We start from the raw sequence: 23911 nt of genomic DNA, 5'->3' as shown, positions 1-23911 counted from the left end.
TCGTTTTCAACAGCTGCTAAACAAAGTAGTTATTTAATGATAAATAATTACTTGCATAAGTGGTGATTTTGATTTAATGAATGAATGAACTCCCATGAGGTCAAAGGCGCACATTTATTAGGTGTTTGACAGAAGCGTGACTCAGACAATTAGACTTGATGTGTCCATATTAATTACATGATTACAGATCTGTCCAACTCAATTAAAGACACATGCTGTGTGACAGAAAGGGCTTCGGCCGATGCACTCAAGTGACACCAGATTTCTATCTTTCTATCTTTATATAGGTCACAAAGGGTAGAGATCTGGAGGGTTAATACTATTAACTGTGTTATACCGAAGTATGAAAATATTCAACAGTTTGTGTTATATAGTAGTTTAACTGTAACATCACTTTAAATGCAAAATATCTCATTTTCTGTTGCTTGGTATCTCTCAATCAAAATAATAAAAATAGGTTAGACAGATTGTATTATTGAAGAGCCTACCAGGCACAGGCCCAGGGGCACAAAGTTTTTTTCCGGGGCCCATCTGGCTTTTAACTAAAAAATGTCACTCAAAGAGACACATACTGGCCATGAAAAATGACTCCAAAGAAACATAAATCTACAAATACACAGAAGGACCACAAAGAACAACCAAAAAAAGATGCAAAACAGCTACAAGGACACAAAAAGCAACAATATAGAGACTGCAAAAATGGGTAAAACAACAAACAGACAAAAAATAACTGCAAAAAGACCAAAACAATCACCAAGTGACACAAATAAAAAAAAACACAGAAAGATGTGTAACAACACAAAAAGTCTGTGTCTTGCGCCTATGTAGATGAGATTGTGGTGCGTTTTGCATGGCTGTCCAAGAGGCCCATTGTCTCATAATTTGCCCATGCAAAAGATGAAGTTTAAATATGGTCCAGCTGCAGCCTGTAGCACCTGCAGTAAGCTTCCTGCAGTGTTCATCACACAGGAGGTTTTACCTGCAGCTGAATTATCTGCAGAGGTCTCCTCCTCTCCAAAACAAACAGACCATGTGCACTTAAAATCAAGGTAGCTGGTGAATAAAATCCAAATATCTAATCCAAGATAATGTAAATAAACAACTCAATAACATATATAACACAAGTAGTTGTTTTAATGTGTAAAAGCTGCATATTACAGCTTTAAACGTGTGGCTTTACCCCTTCTCAGACTGCTCTACTGTACCGTATTAAATCATCGTACAGTACAGCAGCAGTTGTAAGTGATCAGCTCAGGTTTCACGGCGCAGCACTGACAGATGTGTCGTATTATAAGGCGTGACGTGGCTGTAACGATTGACCCCTCGCAGCTGTTGTCTCGTCAACACACAGCTAATCTGAGGAAAGGCTGGGCTTCTCTCTTCTGAGAGGCAACATGTCGGTCACGGTGTCTGGTTCACAGCTCTCAGAACACGCTTGTCTCCTCTGTCAGACTCCCTCTGTAGCTCTGTACTGCACTGTGGGTCTGGCACACCGGCAGAAGGGTTATTCCCCAGCAGGAAACACTTCAACTTGCCGTGTTAAAATGTGCCAGAAGAAACCAGCCAATACAGACAGATTCTCCTGCAACCAAATCCCTCTGGGTCTGTTATGAAGAAAGTGGCAAACTGCAACACCAGCTGGTACCAACCCGTGTATATACAGTCACCTACATGCATATAGAGTGCTGTATATGACCTGTAATTTAAAGTTTCTGTTACACCCATTCACAAGCCGTAAATTCAAACCTTGCAGCTGGATCTAAACTTAGGAAGTGTTAAAATGTTTCCACATTGAATATACGGCTTTGACAAGAATAAACAACCCTTATCATCTGATGTTTTTCAGCTCGTCGGCTGAATGCTCAGCTCAATGGGACCAAAATTAAGGCCTGCACCTCCATGTATAATTGGGCCACAGCGTAATAACATGTTTTGAAACCGCGGCAACCAAAGCACTTTTATTCCCACACACAGTAGCAATATCTGCAAACCTCCTCTTTTGGCTTCATGTCTGGTTTGAGTCTTTTGTGTTGTGGAAATTGTGTGAGCTTAATTAGCACCAGTAAAAGGATGATTTTTTCTTGTTTTTTTTTAAGGTTTGCATCTTTATCGGAGAGACGCTGCTTTTCCTTAACTGGGCCATAACAGCAGACATTTTAATGGTAAGTACCAGGAACCTATACTTATCCAGTTGGTCATTGGAAATTCCTGCAACCAACTACACCAAACAGCGGTCACCCAATTAGACACAGTTTTATGAAATGTGTGAGTGGACTACAGTTTGGGTGGGGATGATAATAACCATCTTTACTGAAATTGATTGATGGAGGGAAGTGATTTCTCTGATGTTTGTTTGGGTATCTAAAAGTGAAAAGTGAACTAAATGAAATGAGGCTTTCTTTAATGTTGGTGTACCAGCCAGTGGCCTACATTAGTAATCACGTTTGAGACTGTGTGTATGTAGAGACAGAGATTACTGACGTTGTTACTGTGACTGACAGGTCTGACCCATTGAGGTGGGCTCTGAGTACATAACTGAAGACTGAAAGAGTTGTTTTAACATGGCTGAGTGAATCTTTCTACCTCTCCATCACCTCACATCATCTCTTGTATTTTTCACCCTCCATTTCTCTCTCTGTGCAGTTTGTCGTCATCCCCACGAGGAGAGCCACGGCGGTCGCCTTTCAGAGCTTCACCTCTCATCTCCTGGGAGACGCAGGAAGTCCGTACCTGATAGGCCTGGTAAGACTCAGGGTGTGAGGGGGAATGTATTATTATGCTCATTTTCAGGTTCATACAAGTATTTTTGTTTTTTACGTGAACTTGTTTATATGCTTAAATGTTCAAAAACACATTATTTCCCCTCCCAAAACCAGTCTGCTCTGGTTGTTCAATCTTACCGGCTCTTCCACATTGGCAGGCTATGCACCTTCATTGCAGCCAGGGAAGGATTGCACTTTCTACAAATAAATATTAGAAATGTGAGATCACAACCTTACAGAAATCCTGACATGACTCAGTTTCTGAATACAGGCTGTGTGCTTTCCTTCATGGATGGAAGTGTTTTCATAATTTCACAGTATTTATACAGCACCAAGACCTGATTTATAACCTGCAGTGGAAGAAGTATTCAGATCTGTTACTTGAGTAAAAGTACCAATACCAGTGCAGAATTACTCCACTACAAGTCAAAGTCCTGCATTCAGAACTTACTTCAGGAAAAGTAGCCTACAAAAGTATCAGCATCTATATGTACTTAAAGTATCAAAAGTAAAAGTACTGGTTATGCAGAATGAACCTACTCAGATTGTTATTTAAATTCCAAATATATTATTATATTATTAATTGGTGTTTTAATTGTCTAAAGGTAGGGCTCATTTTAACTACTTAATATACTGTTATGTGCTTTAATTAAAAGAAAATATACAAAAATCACTTTCAATTTATCATGTTTTTATGTTAAATCTCCTGGAAAAATAACTAAAGCTGTCAGCTAATTGTAGCGGAGTAAAACAATACAATAATTGCCTCAAAATGTAGTGAAGTAGAAGTATAAAGTATAAAGTACAGTACTTGAGTAAATGAACGTACTTACTTTCCACCACTGTTTATAACCAAAAGAGACATGGGAATGTCACTTTTCTACAATATGGGACTGTTAAGATTTACCCCAAGCCTTGAATCCTCACTGGAACTCACATATTGAGTCTATCTGTAAGCACCCCATTCATACACACCATGTTTTCACATACCAGTTCAGCCCTTGCTTTAAGTGGGCCAGTGCAAAGTGAGGTACAAGAGGAGCTTTTAGCACACGTCTCAGGAGGGCTGGTGAACAGAGTCGTGATTTCACCACTGCTCTTCAGGCTGTCAGTGGCGTTTTCTAGTAAATCTCACGGTTCCCAGGAGGGGCCGTGTTACTGTATGTGATTGGTCTGGAGATGAGAGAGTGTTTCTAACTGGTGAAGCTAGGCCTCTCAAGGTCACAGTCACTCCTCCAACCCCCAACAGCCCCCCACCACCACCGCCACCATCACCATCCAAACTCGATGCAAACATCCAGGAGACTGAAATACAAGCGCTGCTCGCTACTTAATGGAGTGTAAAACAGGATCCACCTCAGACTGTCAAGCAGCATTCTTGTCATTCCCAAAAGAGAATGAACATTTCTGAAGTTAAATAGTAACTCGATAGAGCATGGATGGATTACTGAATGGACCTGCCAGGAACAGGCCCAGGAGCCCGAAGTGTAATGGGCCCCTACTGGCCTTCACCTACAAAATGTCACTCAAAGAGACCCGTACCAACCAGGAAGACACTAGAATTGACCGCAAAAAAAAGACACTCAAAACCACACAGAGACACAAAATAACAATAAAGTCTGTGTGTCTTGCTCCTATATAGCAGAGGTTTAAGGCCTTTTGCATGTGTCCAGGGGCCCATTGCTTCATAATCTGCCCATGCCATGGAGGTACACATTCTGAATGCCTTATTTTAGCATAAAAGATGCCGTAATAACGGCCTTACTGCATATTAAAATCTTCACATCATACCCTAATGTTTAACTTTTTTGATGTAGTCTGGTGCCAGTGAATTGCTGGGAGAGAATACACTGCTTTAGTGTCATGTGTTTACATTGCGTTTTATTGTTGTGCCTCTGGCTCACAGCCTGGGTCATGTTAACAAAGGCAAAGTGGAAGTCTTTGATTAGTGAATCAAACTGATCCTCGAGATCCTCTGTTGGGGCCTGACAGGCTGGCAACAGACGCAGCTGTCTGTCGAGCTGCATAGAAAGTGTCCTGTTTTTCTTTTCTTCCTTAAATAGAAATGTTAAACTATTGTGGAAGCCAGATAAAAGGAGCAGTAAGTTATCTCCAAGTACTGACAAGCTCTTCAAAAGACTAAACAAAGCAGCCATAAAAAAAAAAAATCCTAATTCTGGGAAACAGAATCCGACTCAAAGACGGGTGCTGTATTATTTCTGCAGATCAAATACAACCCAGTGTCATCTTATATTGTACAAGCGTCCCATTGACACATTAAGAGATGCAGTACTTTGAAATACTGTGTGACTCAGTCTGCCTCATGCTAATTCTACAGATATGAATACAGATATAAATATTGCAACCAGTCCTGAAAAGATCAGGGGATTAAGGGATTATTTGATCCACAGAAAAAAGAATTAAGCAAGTCATTAATCAAACAAATATTATAAACATATGCTGGTTTAAGCTTCAAAATTTTGTGAATAGAGTTGTTTCATATCAATTCAATGATGAATAATTAAAGAGGTTTTTGGCTTTTGGACTGTTGGTCAATGTGAAGAGGTCACTTTAGGCTCTCAGAACTTTTGATGACCACTTTTCCAATGCTTACTGATATTTCATAGACTAAATAATTAAATATATTAATAATGGATTGATTATACAAATAATTGCTGGTCCCACCTTTACCTTAACAACGTGTAATGAGGGATTTTGAGACTACAAGTGCTCTGGTAATAATTCAACTAGCTCCGAATGTCAGAATAATGCAGCCCACACACACACACACACACACACACACACACACACACACACACACACACACACACACGCTGCCAGCCAGAATTACCCAGACACAGCCCCACAGTGGGCTAGCCACCCCGGTTCTCCATGCAGCCTCCGGGGTCACGACTCTTCTCTGAGTGACATGCTGAATGTCCGGGGGTTTCTCACTCCTCCACAAACCCCGACCAACAAGGCCCAGAATGCTCCAAGTGCGTCACCACTCACTGCCTCAGATCCTGATCTGAGGTTTAGCACGCGAGTGCGATGGACTTGTCGTGACGCACTCTGAGCGCGGGCAGATACACACTCACCCATGCAGACTGGCACAGATCCTGTGAATGAGCAAAGTGGAGAATCTCAAGGAAAACAGACTGGTGGTTATTGCTAAGCAACCACAGGAGAAAGTGAGCGAGTGACTCAGTCCTTTTGGTTCACAATTTGGTTTGGACAAGTGTGCCAAACAGACCTGCAGAATATGTGCTCAACTCTACAAACCAATGTGGTGTTCCCAGTTGCATTTTGTGGGAACGCCTGCAGATATTGGTGCCTAAATGCCACACAGCAACCTCTTCCTGTTATGTAAAAGAGTGCATCTGAAATCCTCCTGAGCTTGTGCCAACATCTCTTTCCATCAGCACGTAGACCAAAGCAGTTGTCACATAAGAATCCCCCGAGAACCACATAATGGACTCCTCCTATACTGTATGAGTGGGACATGGCCGTAGGCAGAGTGGGTGGCAGGGGAACGCCAGGAACAATCTCTCAGCAATCTCCCAAGAAATGCCTTCTAGCTTGATAATTAGACATGCAGCAGTTCACTATGTATTTTTAGCTAAGCTGTACCGTGCATGTTGCAGGCAATTTACTGTACCTGATGAAATAGCTCTGCACCGGCCACACACACAGCGGCTTGACCTGCACCACACACGTGTATTTTATTTATTTTCTTCTTTCTGTGATCACTTGTCATGATGCATGCATGCACACATACACACATACATACACCCCCTCCCACATCCTCCTGTCAGCAGTTCTCCAGCTCTCTCTGTGGAGAATCTCATTCTGCTGACTCTAACATATAATCAATGTGCTTCAGCCAGGGTGACCTATGGCCGCTCAGACTCTCGCTCACACAGAGACGCCCCCTCTTCTTCCTTCTTTGCATGCATACACCATAATCTGCTAAAAGCTACCATCGGCAGCCTCCTCCTCCCTCACGACTGTCAGTCAGTGATCTATGAGTGTTTGGGAGCTGCTGTGTGAGTGACACTGGGAGGCAGAAATGGTCACTTCACGCCCACTATTCTCCAGCTGTTGTTTTCCTCAGCGACACACACGGCAGACTGAACGCCAGTGTTACTCAAGCCTTCGACAGCAATATGAGCTATTAGCTGTGAAATACTGCCTTGTTGGAAAAAACACAAACCACATCTTACATCATGCTGTGTCATTTTTATCTGTTGCTGCGATGAAAGTCAGAGCCTGACAGGATATTTTAAGAACTTTGGGTTGACGATTAGTGAGAATAAAATCTCTTCCATTCTCTCTTTGTCTGTCTGTGTCTGTGTGTGTGTCATTGTGTGTGTGTGGTGGCGTGCCCGTGTGCAGATCTCCGACGCCCTTCAGCAGAGCTACGCTACGTCAGCGCTGTGGCGGTTCCTCAGTCTGGGCTATGCCCTCATGCTCTGTCCCTTTATCATCGTCCTGGGGGGCATGTTTTTCCTGGCCACTGCGCTGTTTTTCCTGGATGACCGGGAGAAAGCCGAGAAACAGTAAGTGACTCAGACATTGTTTGAATAACTCATCATTATTTCATTTGTTATTTAGTCACCCGATCTTTAAATATTTAAGACTTGCTTGAGATGTCCTCCACTGGTTTTCTGAGTAAGAGCTCCAAAAATCCAAACATACCACCTCCGTGCGAGAAGCAGCAGCAACAATATTGTTGTTATTCTGCCCTGCCGAGACTTTTTTTCTGGACAGTGTCGTACTCTTTACCCTATTGGTGGGGGTTGACGTGTGTCGGGGACAAGCAGCCCAGAGATGCCAACAATGGTGCCAACCCTGCAAGAGTCAGAAATGCCTCGGAGCCAATAGAAAGTCCCAGTCAGCTAAAAGTGCTCCAGAGCTGACACAAGCTGTTCTAGCCATCAATTTGTTTAAGTGTGCTTACATAGACTTTTAGCAGCTACCTCGCCTCTCATTCATGCATTCATATTTTCCTCTTTCAAACACCAAAAACGTGAACCCAGAAGGCATGGAGGCTGGTCATGGCCTTAAAAGGCTAAAACAAACACAGTCATCCTCCTTTAGATGGTGAAACATGACTTCTTGTTTCTCTCCGACTATTTTTTCCTACTTTTTTTTATCACATTGACTTACTCCCCTGGTGCCAGCACCCTCAGAAATGACTTCCTTCCTGTTGAAGATGAGGGACATTTTTAGACAGGATGGACGTCTGATGTCTGACGTCTGTCTGCAATCGCCTTGTCTTCACCCTGTGGAGTTAGTCGATGTTGTTCCCACGCCTAAACATCCCATAAAGTGAGATTTTTAGTACAAATTTAGCTTATTTGTAAGCTTGGAACCAGAGGGTGACCGGTTCGAATCCCAGGACTGTCAGGTCAAGGACTGAAGTGTAGAAAATGTGCTGTGTGTGCATGGTGTGTTCACCAATGGGTTGAATGCAGAAGTTGAGTTTTCCTGTTGTGGGACTAAGGCACCACAAAGCCGTGCTGTGGCTTCTGTTGGGTCTGGTCCAAGGGAGAAAAAAAAGAAAAGAAAAAAAATGCAGAACAAAGACAAAAAGAAAAGTCACAGTCTTGGCGCCGTGCCAGTAATAGATACTAGTTTGTGGTCCAATATGTAGTTCAAGCTATCTCACCACATTACATTATTGCACAGTGTGGGCAGATGGCACATGTTCACTCAAACTATGTCTAACCACAAACCCTTCACTTTCACACTACATGCTGTAGGGCAAAGCTAAGACGGCAACAGATGGAGTGAAAAAGTCTGAAACGGAGACACTTGGAGGCATTGGGAGGTTATTCCTGTTTGTCCTTTTTCACAGATATGATCCTAAACATAGTGTGTGGAGGCTGGCTTTTGCGTAGAGTTTATATTTTAAAGCCAATACAGCATCGAAACTTTCTGATAAGTCCCCCTTTATAAATGTTTTTAAGTTCTAAAGGGGACACACTGTACTCATTTTCAGGTTCATACTTTTTTACATGCATGTTTATATGCTTTATTGTAAAAACAAAACAAAAAAAACAAAAAAAACCCTCATTTTTTTAATTGGTCTTGTAAAATGTGTGAAAGCCCAACTAGGAACAGAGTTGAAAGTTAGCAATCGCTATAAACTCTCACTGCAGCACATCAGTTTTCATGCTGTGTTTTGGAAATGTCTGAAATGGAATGGAAACATTAAATTCAAGACATTAATACATACTAATATACAGCAAGTCTGCACTTGCAGTTGGTTTGCAATTAGTTGTAATTCCTCATTAATACATAGTAATACACAGTAGGTCTGCACTTATAAGAGGTAATTACTCATTAATACATAGAAATAAACAGCAACTTCATAGCTACAAATGGTAATAAGTCATTTGTACTTTGTAATAAACAGAAATCCTGCAGCTATAAATGGTAATTAGTCATAGATACATGTTATTAAACAGCAATTCTACAGTTATACATGGTTCAAAGTCATTAATCCGTGGTAACAAACAGGAAGTCAGCTATCAATGGGGATAATCTACACTATGAGAAGTGATACCAAACCTTTTCATGGAATATATTTGCTGTGTACTTGGCTAGTCTGTCCCAACTATAGATGGGTTAATCATACACCAGCTTGTATGAGTACATTCAGGTATATATAGAGAGAGCAAACATACCATTGCATACCTAACATAGTATTCTAAAGGCCTCTATAGAACTGTACACATTTGTAACATCCCAATGAATAAAAAAGTCAAACTTAAACCACAGCAGCTCTTATGTAAGAAGCTGCGAACAGCGCCTCGGGGACCAAGAAAGATGACAGCATCCACAACTTTGTACAACTAGGGTTGTTTCATGACTGAGATATTTATAGACTCCATTCACGCTATAAAGCCCCCAGTTTATAAATTCTCCCTGACTTTACTGAGCGATTTGCGCCTTCTTTTCCCCCTCCTTCGAGTGTGTCCTCAGATACTCAGCGCTATTTATAAAAGGCGCGGAGCCGAATGAGTTACTCACTGGAGCGCGCTTTTCTATTTCCAGCCTTAAAGAGTGCATTATTATTTCTAGGTTGTTAGCTTTTTTGGGCTGCTGGGTTGCCATTTATAGCTCAGGTTCAGTGCGTGTCCCCCTCCCTCTACGCATTCACCCAGTCCACATTTACACTTAGTGATGTGTGAGAGCAGAACCGTCTCATCTGCCATGCCAGTGCGTCCTGACAATACAGATTCAGTGTGGGTCAGGACAGGGTGAGCTCTGCCGCCTGGAGGACCAGCAGACTGTGATGACTGACAGACTGAAGCAGGCAGTTAGCATGTGATGAAGGGATTTGGGGGAAAATGATGGAAAAAGAGAGTCATAAATATTAAATGTGGTTTTATAAGATCTGTCTGAAAATGTTTGTGCATCCATTTAGGGATGGTTTTGATTTTTTGAAATGTTTTTGTACCATCAAAGCAGGAGAGGAAACAAAAAGCAAAGCAATGTACTGCTGTGGACTGGGCAGCAGCTAAACCTTTTTTAGCCATTTAAAAAAAAAATCACATCAGTTTATACTATGATAATACAGTTGAATCTCAATAAATTAGAATATCATAGAAAAGTGTATTTATGTCAGTTATTCAATTCAAAAGTGGAAATAACACATTATATAGATCCATTACATGCAGAATGAAACATTTCATGTCTTAATTTATTTAATTTATGCTAATTATAATGATTATGCCTTACATTTAATGAAGACCTAAAATCAGTGTCTCAAAAATATTTTAATATTACAAAAGAAATTTCAAAAAGTATGTTTAATATGGAAATGTTGGCCTCTGAAAAGTATGTCCATCTATATGACTTAATACTTGGTTGGGGCTGTTTGACTTGAACTACTGGAAATGGACTTTTCCATCAAAATAGCTGATAGGAGTTTAATTTAAGAGCTGATATCTAGACATTTTCCATGGTTTTCTTGATCATGATTTTGGTTATTATCAACAAAACCATAAAAAATGGCCCTTAAATTAAACTCTTATGATCTATTTTTGTTGTTATCATTATATCTGTCCAAATAAATGTACATTTAGTTGTACCAGACATTAGAAATTGAAGAAAAAGGATTGTCCAATATTTTTTTTCCCATTGTATCCCTTCCGAACTTCCCAAAAACCTGAACTATCCCTTTAATTCCTAAATCTGTTCCTCTCTCCTCAGGTTGAGCCAGCTGACACGACCACCCTCCTCAGTCAAGGTATGACCAGGTAAATTGCCTTTTCTCCTAAAGACACTTTAACACTTTAGTGCTTTCCACATCAGCGGTTCTACGAGCAGTTGAAGTGGCTGCTAACAAACAGAAGGTCTTGGAACATCAACATTTATTGCACTCTCTTCTCATTAGCTGGGAAGCATCATGCCGCGCTTCTTTCATTAGCGGGAACAAAGATCTGAAAACAAGATTTTTCAGCAGTTAAAAGTCACTTTGACCTAAAACTATCCAAAGCTTTATGACAGTGTAAAACGCTGGAGGTGATACACATAAAGACACACAAATGACTGATCCATTTCAAGTGCCATTGTATTCTGGGAGGGTCCAGGCATTTTTTAAAGAGGTGGCTATTTGACCAACTATCTGGCATCTTATCAAGTCCTGAGCTGCCTTCCCTCCTTCCTGCCTTTATCAGACTCACACACATGGTGCAAGACCTCTCTAATTATTAACTAAGCAAAGAAAAACACAATAATTGGCAGCACACCAGCCAACTCTGCTCCGACAATGGGGAGCTACTGTAGCGGCCGGTAAAGAATAACAAGATTAAACTCTGACTCACTGATTAGAAGGACAAGGAATCTCTTGAGCCATATTTGCAAAGGTTATCACGTTTAACCAAAAGTTCAAGGTCCTTCCTAGTCTTTTCTTTGTAACCCTATTTGGGTTTATTTGTCCTTTAAACATTCGTAAAAACAGTGTATGTACACAGAGTGGAAAAAAATAGGTCATGAATGTATACTGTCAGGTTTATTATCGCCTCCTCCCAATAATGCTCTGTGTGTGTGTCTTCAATGTGAAATGCAGAAGGTCAGAATACAGACAAACCCTTTATATTTTCAGCAGGATTCCAACTATTCTGAATTATTTATCGTTTGCAAGGATTTAAATACAATTAGGGAAAAAATTATTAGACCACCCTTGTTTTCTTTAATTTATTGTTCACTTTATTGCCTGGTACAAATATAATGATAAGAACAAAAATAGCTCATAAGAGTTTAATTTAAGAGCTGATATCTTGCCATTTTCCATGGTTTTCTTGATAAAGATTTTGGTTATTATCAAGAAAACAATGGACAATGGCTAGATATCATCTCTTAAATTAAATTCCTATGAGCTATTTATGTTGTTATCATTATATTTGTCAAAGCAAATGTACCTTTAGTTGTACCAGGCATTAAAATGAACAAGAAATTGAAGAAAACAATGGTCTAATAATATTTTCCATGACTGTATGTCATCAAGTTTGATCACAAACTTGTTGACAAGTCCTCTCACCAGAGTTTCTCATAATGAAAATGTGTGAACACCAGGAAATAGAGGTGTGTGGGATTTCTTACAGAATGGTTAGAGTTCAGTTGAGGTAGCAGTGTGATGTGCCAGTTACATCTCCCTGTAGTATTTGAAGGCAACAGCCGGTTTGCTGGAAAAATTGTACAAAGGTGCAAATTCCTGCAAGCGGTAGGCAGGATGATCCCCTGAATCACAAAAACACTTTGTATCATTGCTGACTATTTTCTCAAGCTTTCATTTACATTGTAAGAATTATACTTTTCCTTCCAGACAACCATTAATTTCACTTTAGAACAAAGTCTGTACTTTTAGGGACATTTATCAACTATAAGTCAGTTACTACCATTGTAAAAATGTTCTCCTTTGTGCATTCAAGGACACTCTGGCATCTGACTTTTGAGCATCGACTGATGAAAAGCATTGCATTCGAGGTTCAAGGTCCAGCTTTATTGTCTTATTGTATTACAATGTTGAATTGGACAATGAAATGCAGAGACTAAAAACGACTCCATAGTATTCAGAATGTAGATAATAATTCAAGAGATATATGGCTGGGATTACAAACAATAAGAAAACGCATTTTAAATCTGCAGTGTCAAAGTGTCCTTGAATGTGCCAACAATGAGACTGTTCCAAACACTTCATGTCTGCAGCTGCGTTACCACATAACATTGTTGGCCCAAAAAGAAGTAATAGTGTGATGGATCACCCATCACAAGCAACTCAGAGCGCTCTGCAAGTTGATTTGCATTGTGCACTGATGAATGGGAGACAATGACTGTCTCGAAGGCAGAAAATCAATCTTGAAGAAGTTGTGGCATGCTTTGGAAAATAGTCTGAAGGAATATCAGTGATTCGTAATGGCCCTCATGCAGCAACTGTCTCTTAATTTTCTGTTACGAGGAAAATAAGAGAAGTCATTGTCAGATGCACCAAACTATTAAATCTGTGCAGAATGATCACTTCATGATAATTGTTTATTGCTGGATTATGTGATGTTTGTACATGTTTTTTTTTTTTTGTTCCTACATTTTAAAATCTACATTTCCTGCAATTTGTGGGCAGTTTTTTCCCTATCTTGGTAGAAGTGCTCTCCACCACTTTTCTCTTAAGCAAGAGAAGTAAAGCAAATATACCCAGAAATCAATGCAATAGTATGTCTGCAGACCCGGAGACTGCAGATTCAGACCTGCAGATCTGGACCTCTTGTATTTCTCTTGCATCTCAGAATCCTCAAAAGAGAGTGATTAATTAATCAAAACTAATAATTTTAGACCGTTTTACAGACATAAACAAGGCCAAAACCTAATAATAGACAAAAATACATTTTTGATCTTCTGCACTGGATGAGCTTAATTTCTGTCCAATCTCTAAATATATGCTTTAGAGTAGCCTAATATCCATGTAGTGATATAAACACTGGTGATATATAATATGAATAATAAAGGAAAAACATGTGTGTAGGTGTATTACATGATATACATAAATGCATACAAATTAACTTTTTGCATAAAGTACACTAAATGTCAATATGTAGCCTAAAGAGTTTCATGCTTGTATGAAAACGTAGGCCCATACATGTTTTTGTCATAACATCCATTTCATTGCTTTAATCATTTATTCATGTTTTATTTAAAGCACATACTAAAATTACTCATCACCGCGCTTTGGTTTCATGGAACAAAAGTTAGTTTGTAGTGCTTCCAATGAAATAGAGGGAGCTGTCGCAAAATACAAAGGGGTCCAGAACTGCAGGTCTGAATCTGCAGTCTCCAGGTCTGCAGACATACTCCTCAATCAATGGATACAAACCAAATAAGAGCAAATTGTGGATACGAACAAAAATACCAGGACATTGATCTCTTTAATCCCTCCTGCCTACTGTGTCGTTAATGGGCTACTATATGCAAAACTACCAGATCGGCCTTTTACTTTAAGTGCTGCAAAGTCATTACCACTGGCAGGGTGACATTAGTATGCACAGCTAATGACAGGTGACATGAAAGGCCCCCACATAGCTGCCACACATATCAGGTTTCAGTGGCAGTTTGCTCTCAGCCTGAGGGTTTCATCAGTCCTCTGTCGCACACAGCAGCTAAAGCATTTTGTCCCCGCTGTCAAACAGGGCTAATTATAGAGAACAGTGATTACAGCAACATGAGGTCAGAGTTGAATATGTCTGCAAACTGATCATTTCTATTCTGAAGTGAGCCACCGCGGCGCTCTGTGGGGATTGATTTTCAACAAATTTGTTTTGGAGGATAATCCAATCAGTGACAGGCAATATTTCCTCCCTCGGGTCTGACTCACAGATCAATCGGTTCACAGTTCATCCGCTCTTTGATGACAAGTGTTCTGTCTTCACACTGACTCTGACTACTGCTCCCGGAGGTATAACATGCTGCTCTGAGAAACAATTAAGTAAGAACATGGAGAGGTAAAAGGAGATATTGTGCTGTGGTGGATTAAGGAGACTATTTAGATTACAGACAACGTGTTCGGCTCTGACAAAGAGTGGAAGTGAAGAAGAGGAATTTAAAGGAGGAGAGAAAAGACCGCTGAATAAATGAGGATGAAGAGAAGCAGTAATCGCCTAAGCTGTTAGACATCGCAAGCTATTAATCTCCGCTGATGCAATCCCAGATGGAGATCAGATACACTGAGATCCAATTAACTTCCTCTGCAGGAGGAAGCGGCCTGTGCTGACCACATTCACCCCACACTGCATGATAACTAGAGGACATCCCCAGGCTTGGGGCTGTCAAAAGATCAGCATGAGATGTGACAGCGGAGCTTCACACTCATTTATTCTGTAACCACAATCCCATATTACTCTGAGAGGAAACTCGCATCACGAGGCAGGACTCTGATTTAGTCGCAGTTTAACTGTTAGAAGTGTTTGTACAGCTGCAGGCACATACATACTTTCCTTCTACGCACTCTTATCATTCAACAAAAGCTATGAGACCTCAGTCAGCAGAATGGGTTCATGGTGCCGGGCAGGGCGATGACCACAGACCACACACACACACACACACACACACACACACACACACACACATACACACACATATACACACTCACAGTGTGCAGCCAGGCTCTTGTGTGAGCTGTGGATCTTACAGTGCTTTCAAACACCCTCAAATTTTAGATCTCTTTCTTTTTACAGTTTGGTCTCATGTTAAGAATAGTGCTATTAAAAATGTCAAAGTATCGATACATATCATTTCTGAATAATAGATACTGTTTCAATTCAAAGTCTCAATACACAGGTACAAGTTGCACTTTCTGCTCTCTTCTCTCCGACAGAGTTAACACACACACACACACACGCACACGCACACGCACACAGCAGTAGTGCCCGCCTAACCTCTCACTTAATCACAGAGCTGTCTTCTTGTCACTCGTCTCTTTCGATCCACTTGAATATCATAATTAGGGCCCAGCCAATATGGGATTATTGAGGCCCAATACCAAAACCAGTCGAATCTACCAAGCTCGTGTTTTATTTGCTCTGCTCTGATTGGTTGGGGGTCATGTTTCCCCTTGGAAATTTAAAAATAGAGTATGAGCTTCCAGATTTTGCGAATTAGTCTGCCGATGCCAGGCTAGATACTGATTTTGGTCAATATTAGCAGATAATATGGGACAACTGATATATTGGTTCTACTTTAATAGTAATATGCAGGATTTGTCATGGTATTATCTCATTAAATGTGGTATGCTATGTTCAGTTTTCCCAGTGGTATTGAAAATAGTATCAAATACTTTTCAAATTGTATCAAAGTTGGGAATTCCAGCATCGTGACAACACTAGCACCAAACCATCCACCGCTTCTACCATCTGTCTTTGAATGAGAAGCCAGTCAAATCTATAGCAATGTCAGCCCACATGATTTGAATCCTCCCAGCCAAAAACCACTACACGTCGGTTTGATTAGAGTTTATTCGCTTGCCAGACCATTCAGACCTCCCCCTTTGCTTGAGAAGCCAACAGTCTCCAACGCAGTAATAGTGGAGCAGCGAGGAGGCAGGCCAATCTCACACGTATCAAAGCATTCACAGCTTTAATTATTATCTCTCTATGTCACGCTGGCATTTTAATTTCAAGTTTGGCTCATAAACAATTCACAGTTTACGGCAACAACTGACACTAATAATTGAGGGAAATGGTTCATTCCAGAGAGGATTGGGTCTGCATCAACACAACCAAACACATTGTTGTCGAGGATCCTCTAATCCTCCTGTTTACGCTATTACCCTCGTTTTAATGGGGCTGTTGTGTTTCTGGCACACAGCAGTGTGTCCGTATGTATGCAGGAGTGTGTACGTAAATGTCTATGCATGCACTCTGTGTGTGTGTGTGTGTGTGTGTGTGTGTGTGTGTGTGTGTTTGAGAGTGTGAGACTCTAGTTTGGAACATCGCTCCGCCGAGCTCCCTGCACTAATCCTATTGTAGCAGCAGTAGTAGCTTGTGTACTGGAGCATCCAGGGCACCGTAATGACAGACTGCAAACAAACAGCAGGACAACCACTATCTCTGTCCTCCAATCTGGAGAGATCACAAGCCTGGACCCTTGAAAGCTTAATGATCTAATCTCCAACTCAATTGCAGTTTTCCCACCTCTGGTGCTGCATTTTCACCTCTTATGAAAATTAGTTACAACTGGAGGAGATTTTGAAGAAGTCATTAACAAATCATATTGGTAACGCTTTGTAATAAGGTCCTTAATAACCATTAATTAACAAGTAATAAGGCATTGTTCTCGATTTAGATCCGGTAGTTGCAAAAAGCATAGTTAACTTATAGTTAACTTATAATAGATGAGCAATAAAGTATATTTTAATATCAATAAGCAAACAAAATAAGATTAATAAAGGCATGGCAAAGACATAATGGGTGGGTCATGGGTGTTTGTAATGCCATTATTAACACTTATATAAGCTTATAAACACACATTAATGTTAATAAGCATCTTGTAAGGACTCACAAGGGCCTTATTACTTGTTAATTAATGGTTATTACAAGGACCTTAATATAAAGTGTCACCATAATATTAATATTTCTTTTTTTATTATTATTATTATTAGTCCATGGTAGGATTTTTGTGCTCAAATGAACAGATGTGAAAAAGTATCAGAATTGTAAATGAGATTCACTGTGTTTGAATAAAGGGATTATCCCTTTCTTGGCAGAGAGAGAATGCAAAACAATTAATTTCTTGAAACTGAAGAACACTGCGGTGGAGGAAATAAATTAAGTACTTTACCTAAGTGCGGTTTATAATTACTTGTACACAGTGTTGGGGTTGTTACCTATAATATATTGCACATTACTCTTGACTTAAAAAGTAATGCAATAGTAATTTAATCCCTTTAGAAAGTATTTAATAACACTGCTTGTGCCGTTACTCTGCAACATCGCCCGAGATGTTTTATCCTGTAATTGTCAACTAACAATATGATGTTAAACCTTACATTAGTCTGCATATTATTATTATCAGATTATGAGAAAAGGATGTTTTAACAGCATGTGAACTGCATTTAAAATTGAATCTAGTTTCAGTAGTGCGTTACAAATAGACAAATGTAATCTCTTACTTTGTAATGCATTACCCCGTCATTGTTTGTACATTACTTTAGTATTTCCATGTTATGCTACTTTACACGTCTTCTCCATTACTTTCTATAGCTCTACAAAAACATATAATTATTATTAATATAATATAATCCATTTGCGTCACTGCTGATGATCTAACAACTAAACATATAATAATGTAACACTAATAATAGCCATAAGCAGCATAATGGGTACTTTTATTTTGAAGGACATTTTGCTCTTCATGAATTTGAATGCAGGACTTTGGCCTTTCATGGAGTATTTTTACAAAGCTTTATTTCTATATCAGAATACTTGTTCCACCACTGGCATACTGTAACAATATTAGATATATCACCTTTACATTAATAGGTTAATTAAGGATATTAACATCTAACAACACGCAAGTAAAATTTGGAAGTTGGTCAGCCTTAAAGTGTTTTCATCATATTTTCTGCAGTGTATGCTGTGTGTATTCTTGCTGAAACGCTTAGAAGCATTATTTTACGGTTAAGCCTTTCCTTCTGGTGTTCTATGCATATGTTTAGTTATATATTTGGTATGTACACTGAGGCAGAAACAGTAACATCGAAAGTAAAGCCCCAGTCTGGAGAAACAGCGTCTGTGAGTTAGTGGCTTATAGCTTGTACAGATTGCAGGAGGGGGGTCTGCATTAAACAAAGTGTTTATGTGTTGGTATGCTGTGTGCAGCAAAATATTTAGGTCACAGGCTGGTCCTGGTGTGAGGCGTTATCAGGAAGGTCCTAACAGATGGCCCAGGAGCTTTCGACCTCAACATTAATTACATGAGAACGTCCTGTGGTGAGGACAGACTCTAACCACACCGTTTCCTCTCCTCTCTGTCTCTCTCTCTCAGGTGACAGCCACATGAGGAGCCGTCTGAAGGAGCAACCAAACTCAATAAGGATGACAAAATGGAGATAAAAAGCGAGGGCAGCTGTTCCACTTCTTTAAAACCACGTCCATGTTCTCCTCACCGCCGTCACCGCCATCCTCCTCCTCCTCCTCCTCCTCCTCCTCTTGGCTCCTGCTGCTCTTCCTTTCTACACTCTCATAGAGGCCGCTCAGAACTGGAATGAGGGAGCGTCTTGCCCCTCCTTGAAACGTCTCTAAATCACAGGTCGGTGAGAAGGCGCACAGCGGTGTGCCAAAGCCCGCCGACCGACAGCTGGTGTCCTCGTCACCTCTGTCTGCGAGGATCCGCTGAACCTTCCAGGGAGGAGGTGGGGCGGCGAAACCCCCCCGTGACCCCTCTGACTCCTGATGCCATACTACTGAATGCTGACCATGAACCTGCCCTGTCTGTCTGCTCGTCTGTCTCTATGTGTCTGTCTGTCTTTCTGTCTGTCTGTTACATCGGCTGTCAATCTGCACCAAGTGCCATAGCGTCATTACATTCCTTCAGACTTTGCACTGACCACCAACATCCCTCATGACTTCTTCACAGACTGTGTTTACATGCACACTATAATTCAGCTGTTGGCTATATGATTAGTGTGATTAAGCTGTTTATATTTGCTAGAAAGTAGAAGCAGCCTCATCTGTAAACTGCAGTCATAAAGCTCCTATTGGTGTTGCTCCCATGCAAATTATCCACAATTCATTTTGCTCTGTAAACAGACAGAAGCTGTACAAAAAATTCAAGTTATGTGCAGGAATTTAATTCTCAGTGTCTCCAAAATGTGACAAATATCAGATTACTCTGCACATATTAATGGCAGTATTAACAACGTCTAACATAAATACAATGTTTACATGATAAATGCAGTATTCTCATAATCCTTCGATGTTTAGCTGTGCATGTAAACATAGCCGTTACACCAAGAGCCAAAAAGTGTTACTGTCTGACGGTCAGTGAATCAGCCTTAAGAATTGGAGCTTTCTCATCAACAGCTGTTTCTTTTGACCCCCACATGTGTTTTTTTATGTTTAGCTTTTAGCACTTACATCAGCGTAGACAGTGCCAGAGAACAGGACAGAGATGAGAGATTTCTGCACATTATTTTTCACAAGAAACTTCTTTCTTGTGCTTTTTTATTTTTTTTAACTTTTGTGTGTGTGATGTTGGATTTGAAACTGGAGGTTTCTGCCTATGATTGTTTCAGAAGGACGATGATGCAATCAGGGCGATTTAAAGCGGACACTGGACTATATATTTTATAATTTATAATGTACATGCTTTTCCCAAAAGTACTCTTTTAAGGAGTAGCACCTGTGTTTTTGTGTACATGAGAAGCAATACAAACATTTTTTGAGGAAACCAACCTTTTTATCCACACTGCCTTATCAGTGAGCGAGGTTAGGTAGGTAGGTAGCTCTCTGATGGTTGGTTTTGAATTTCTGGACACAACTCCCACACAGAGACGGAGTCGCTTTTAATGATGGATTCCAGTCCGGTCCACACCGGTAACAATAGCAGGCTTTGTGAAAAGAAACCTTTCACCCCCTCGAAATTGTAGATATCCCATTCCACGATTAGAAGAAAGGAGCTTTTAGAAGAGCTGGAGTCACAGTTGTCAGTTTATTACTGGGCGAAATCAAATTCCCAGACAGGAACAGGAAATCCTTCCACCCCAAGTTAGACTGATGGTGAGCTCTAATTGTTGATAAGAGAGGAATCCCCCTTTGAAACCAGACCAGCATGTGCTCAGATGTCACTGCAGGAGCTGAAGTCCCATTTAGTACCTGCACCAGAGAAAAAAACGTTCCCACTCACCAAATACTGAAGCTTGGTCAGTGCCCCTCGGTGTGAGAAAGAGGCACAAAAGGAACTTTTTAGCTTCTATATGAGGCTCACCAATGTTCAACTAACTCCGATGTAAACCCATCCATGTCATTATTAGATGCCCAATGCAACTAACGCCATATAAAGAGCGTAAAGTCCGTCTAAGGTGGATGGAATTGGTTGCAGAAGGGTTAAACACAGGAGAACATTTTGAACCAGTCTGGAGTCATCATGCAGGAATGATCAGTGGAGCTGCGGTATCAAGTCCCCGACCACACACTCGCAAGTCAGTTACAGCTGTCAATCACGACACCCCAGTTTTATAGCATCAAATGACTAAAAAAAGCAAATGTGTCTGAACAATGAACTCTTGAACAAACATCAGGGCAATAATTTTTTTAAATGACAGAAACCGTCTTTGGGAAAAAATGGATGTGGATGTGTACTTGGGGGCGGGGTTTATAAACTATACTGCAGCCCACCACTAGGGGGTGAACAACATGTTTTGGTTTCACTTTATGGGGGCTACCAGGCCGCCTATCTTTATATACAGTCTATGTTTGAAACCAAAAATTGACAATGTTGATACATGTAGATATGTAAAACAATCGTATTATCTGTAACCTATGACACCTTCATAGCTGCGTCCAGTAGTTATGTAAGAAAGTAATTATTTAAGCCCAAACCCTGTTCTTATATCCTAACCCTAACCAAGGATTGTTGTTACCTAAACTGTGCGTTTCCTGGGAACACAAAAGTTCATTTTTAAAAAAGTCACTATGCATTTAACAAACAGAAAAAGACAAACCGTTCCTGACACATCCAAACCTGATGCTAGAGGGATACCCAGAGTGTCATATTTTGAAGTGCAGTGCCACTGACCAAGCTTCAGTATTTGATGATTTTGCTTAGTTACAGTATTTGCATTTTATTTGTAATTATGCAACTTGATTGCCCCCACAGAGAAGTAAAAAAAAAACTCTGCCAGTTGCTTGTACATACATAAATTTCAGCAAAACCTTCATTAAAAGCTCCCCTGAAGGATAGTTTTGTCGTATTTTACCTGGTGGATACAATTTAACTGAAACCTTGAAGCCACTAATGGAGTCAAAGGTTTTAAAGCTGGCGCATAAAGGGAAAAAAAGCACTTTGCAGACCTCCAAGAAAACACAGAAGGAGGAGGATGGAATGACCTTAGCGGAGGAATAAAGGGAAACGTCGAGGTGGTTTTTGTAGCATTGATGTGTGAGCATGACTCACTGGCTGTGTGTGGGGTGCTGTGTGGGCTGTGTCCTTGTTGCCAGATCATTAGCTTTAGCTTCTCTCCAACTGCGTGGAGCTCTCTGAATGTGACTCTGTCCAACCTGACGTGTTTACACACCTACATCTTCTTAATGAACTAAGCTTCTTACCTTCCTTTTATTGATTTTCTTTTTTTCTTATTGTTACCAAATGATTTTGTAATAACTTACAATAGAGATATATATAGCTATATCACGCAGCAACTTTAATATATTGTAAATGATGGCTTGGATGCAATGTATTTATTTGTTTGTTACCATAATGAAGAATACTCTATAAAGGGAAGTTTAAGGTTTGTGTATACACTTTGTTGTATGTCTTTTGGGTTTAGATGCCCTGTTTGTCCATCCTTTTGTATCACAATGAAACAACACAATACCTTTTTACATCACTAAGATTCCTCCTATTTACTGTGATCATGAATTGGACATCTCACACATATTACACACAAAAGGAACTGCAATGTGATGGTTTTAAGGCAACATATTGGTCTCATGTTTAGGGTGTAATACTTTTGCATCCATTTTTGTAGCTCTTGTAAATGTTTTTTTTAACTGATCAAACCATTTTGCACACTTAATGTTCAGGGATTTATTTGAACCATAGCCTAGCATCAACTCCGCAGCCTCTGCCACTTCATGCTCACAGTGCAGTACGTGCTGACATATTGTCATCGATCATGAGAAGGGGCGTTGGCTCTGGTCAGATGGGTCATGAATTGAGTTTCACTTTTTTTTTTTTTTTTTTTGCCAAATTTAGTTGATTTAGCACCAATCCTTTAGGAGTATAAGTCCGAGTAATTCTATGTTAATAATCACTGAAGTGATGTATTGAGAATGTGCTATTTCTTGTCATACAAGAATCATGTATAAAGAAACCTATTTCTGATGTTGAGCAGAAAACAGAGGTTATTTTTATTTTTAGAGCAAGTCAATACAAGAGAAGTGTAGAGAAATCAAAAGATATTATTGTAGAACTGAACTGTGATGCTCCCTCGGGGGGTTGATAGGAAATGTACATGTCTGTAAATCAAATAAACCTATTTAATCACTTCATACCACTGTGTTGTCTCTGTTTCCATCCATCACATCCAAATACACCCAGCAGAGTCTCCATTAAGTAATGATTCTTAAACTTGATTACTTTCTGCTGATCTATTTTAGGAGACTTTCATGTTGAGATCGCTTCACTTAAGAGCAAAGCCAGTGATAGTTTGAAAAGATGTTATTTTTCACACTACAGAAGTCTTACGCTTACATAACTGAGCCTTTGATTTAGCTAGATGCTATTATGCACCACATGCTGTGCATATATCTGTGTGCCTACATGTACGTTTACTTTATTATAAACCAGCTGGATTTTCATCTCATGGATCATTATCAGAGCACATATTTGTTCATGTTCACTTCCATATGTCATATTCTGTTGCATTAGTGATAAAAATAGGCTTATGATGGAAAAATAGACTGAATTTTATATACTTTTCCAGACTACCAACCACATGTACCCATATTTTACAGCACATGCAAACTTTAGCTGATTCACACGGATGGCAGAGGATGCCATGTTGGTGCCAAACAGCTCTTAATTAGCTGTTATGGGTTGGTAACATTCCATAGTCATTGCTGCCACTAAATGCAACCGAGGTTCTAAAGAAGTTGGGACGATGTGTAAAATGTAAATAAAAACAGAATGTATTAAATTCAGAATTCAGAGTTTATATTTACAAATACAAAAGTTTATCAATTTGAACATTAAGCTCTTAAAACCCACCTGCCCAGGTAGTGTTAGGGTCTTGTTGAAAGAGTAAGAATTAGACCGAAAAAGTTAAAGCAGAAAAACTAGGGCAAACTGCATGTACGAGGCTTCATTTGAAAGGTAACATATTTTAGTTTCTAGTTGTTTAGCATGTGGTTAAAACACAACTAAAACTG

General features: G+C 40.0%; 1 protein-coding gene across 2 annotated transcripts in view; it reads left to right on the top strand.

Moving 5' to 3' along the window:
* The window catches only part of spns2 (SPNS lysolipid transporter 2, sphingosine-1-phosphate), an 87399-nt gene extending 64367 nt beyond the window's left edge, over window positions 1-23032 (top strand). The window contains exons 9-13 of one of the 2 annotated variants that reach the window (XM_059351461.1): window positions 2097-2162; window positions 2644-2742; window positions 7158-7321; window positions 10986-11022; window positions 18807-23032. In XM_059351461.1, coding sequence (XP_059207444.1) covers window positions 2097-2162; window positions 2644-2742; window positions 7158-7321; window positions 10986-11022; window positions 18807-18821 — 381 coding nt within the window. In that variant the 3' untranslated portion in view covers window positions 18822-23032. Of the gene's footprint in view, window positions 1-2096; window positions 2163-2643; window positions 2743-7157; window positions 7322-10985; window positions 11033-18806 lie in introns of both variants that reach the window. The other variant, XM_059351462.1, reaches the window with a different exon arrangement.
* Window positions 23033-23911: the final 879 nt, after the last annotated feature.

The sequence above is a fragment of the Centropristis striata genome, chromosome 15 (genome assembly GCF_030273125.1).
Source record: "Centropristis striata isolate RG_2023a ecotype Rhode Island chromosome 15, C.striata_1.0, whole genome shotgun sequence".
Taxonomy (NCBI): Eukaryota; Metazoa; Chordata; class Actinopteri; order Perciformes; family Serranidae; genus Centropristis; species Centropristis striata.
Note: the sequence above shows the minus strand (reverse complement) of the source record. Positions and strands in the feature narration are given on the sequence as shown.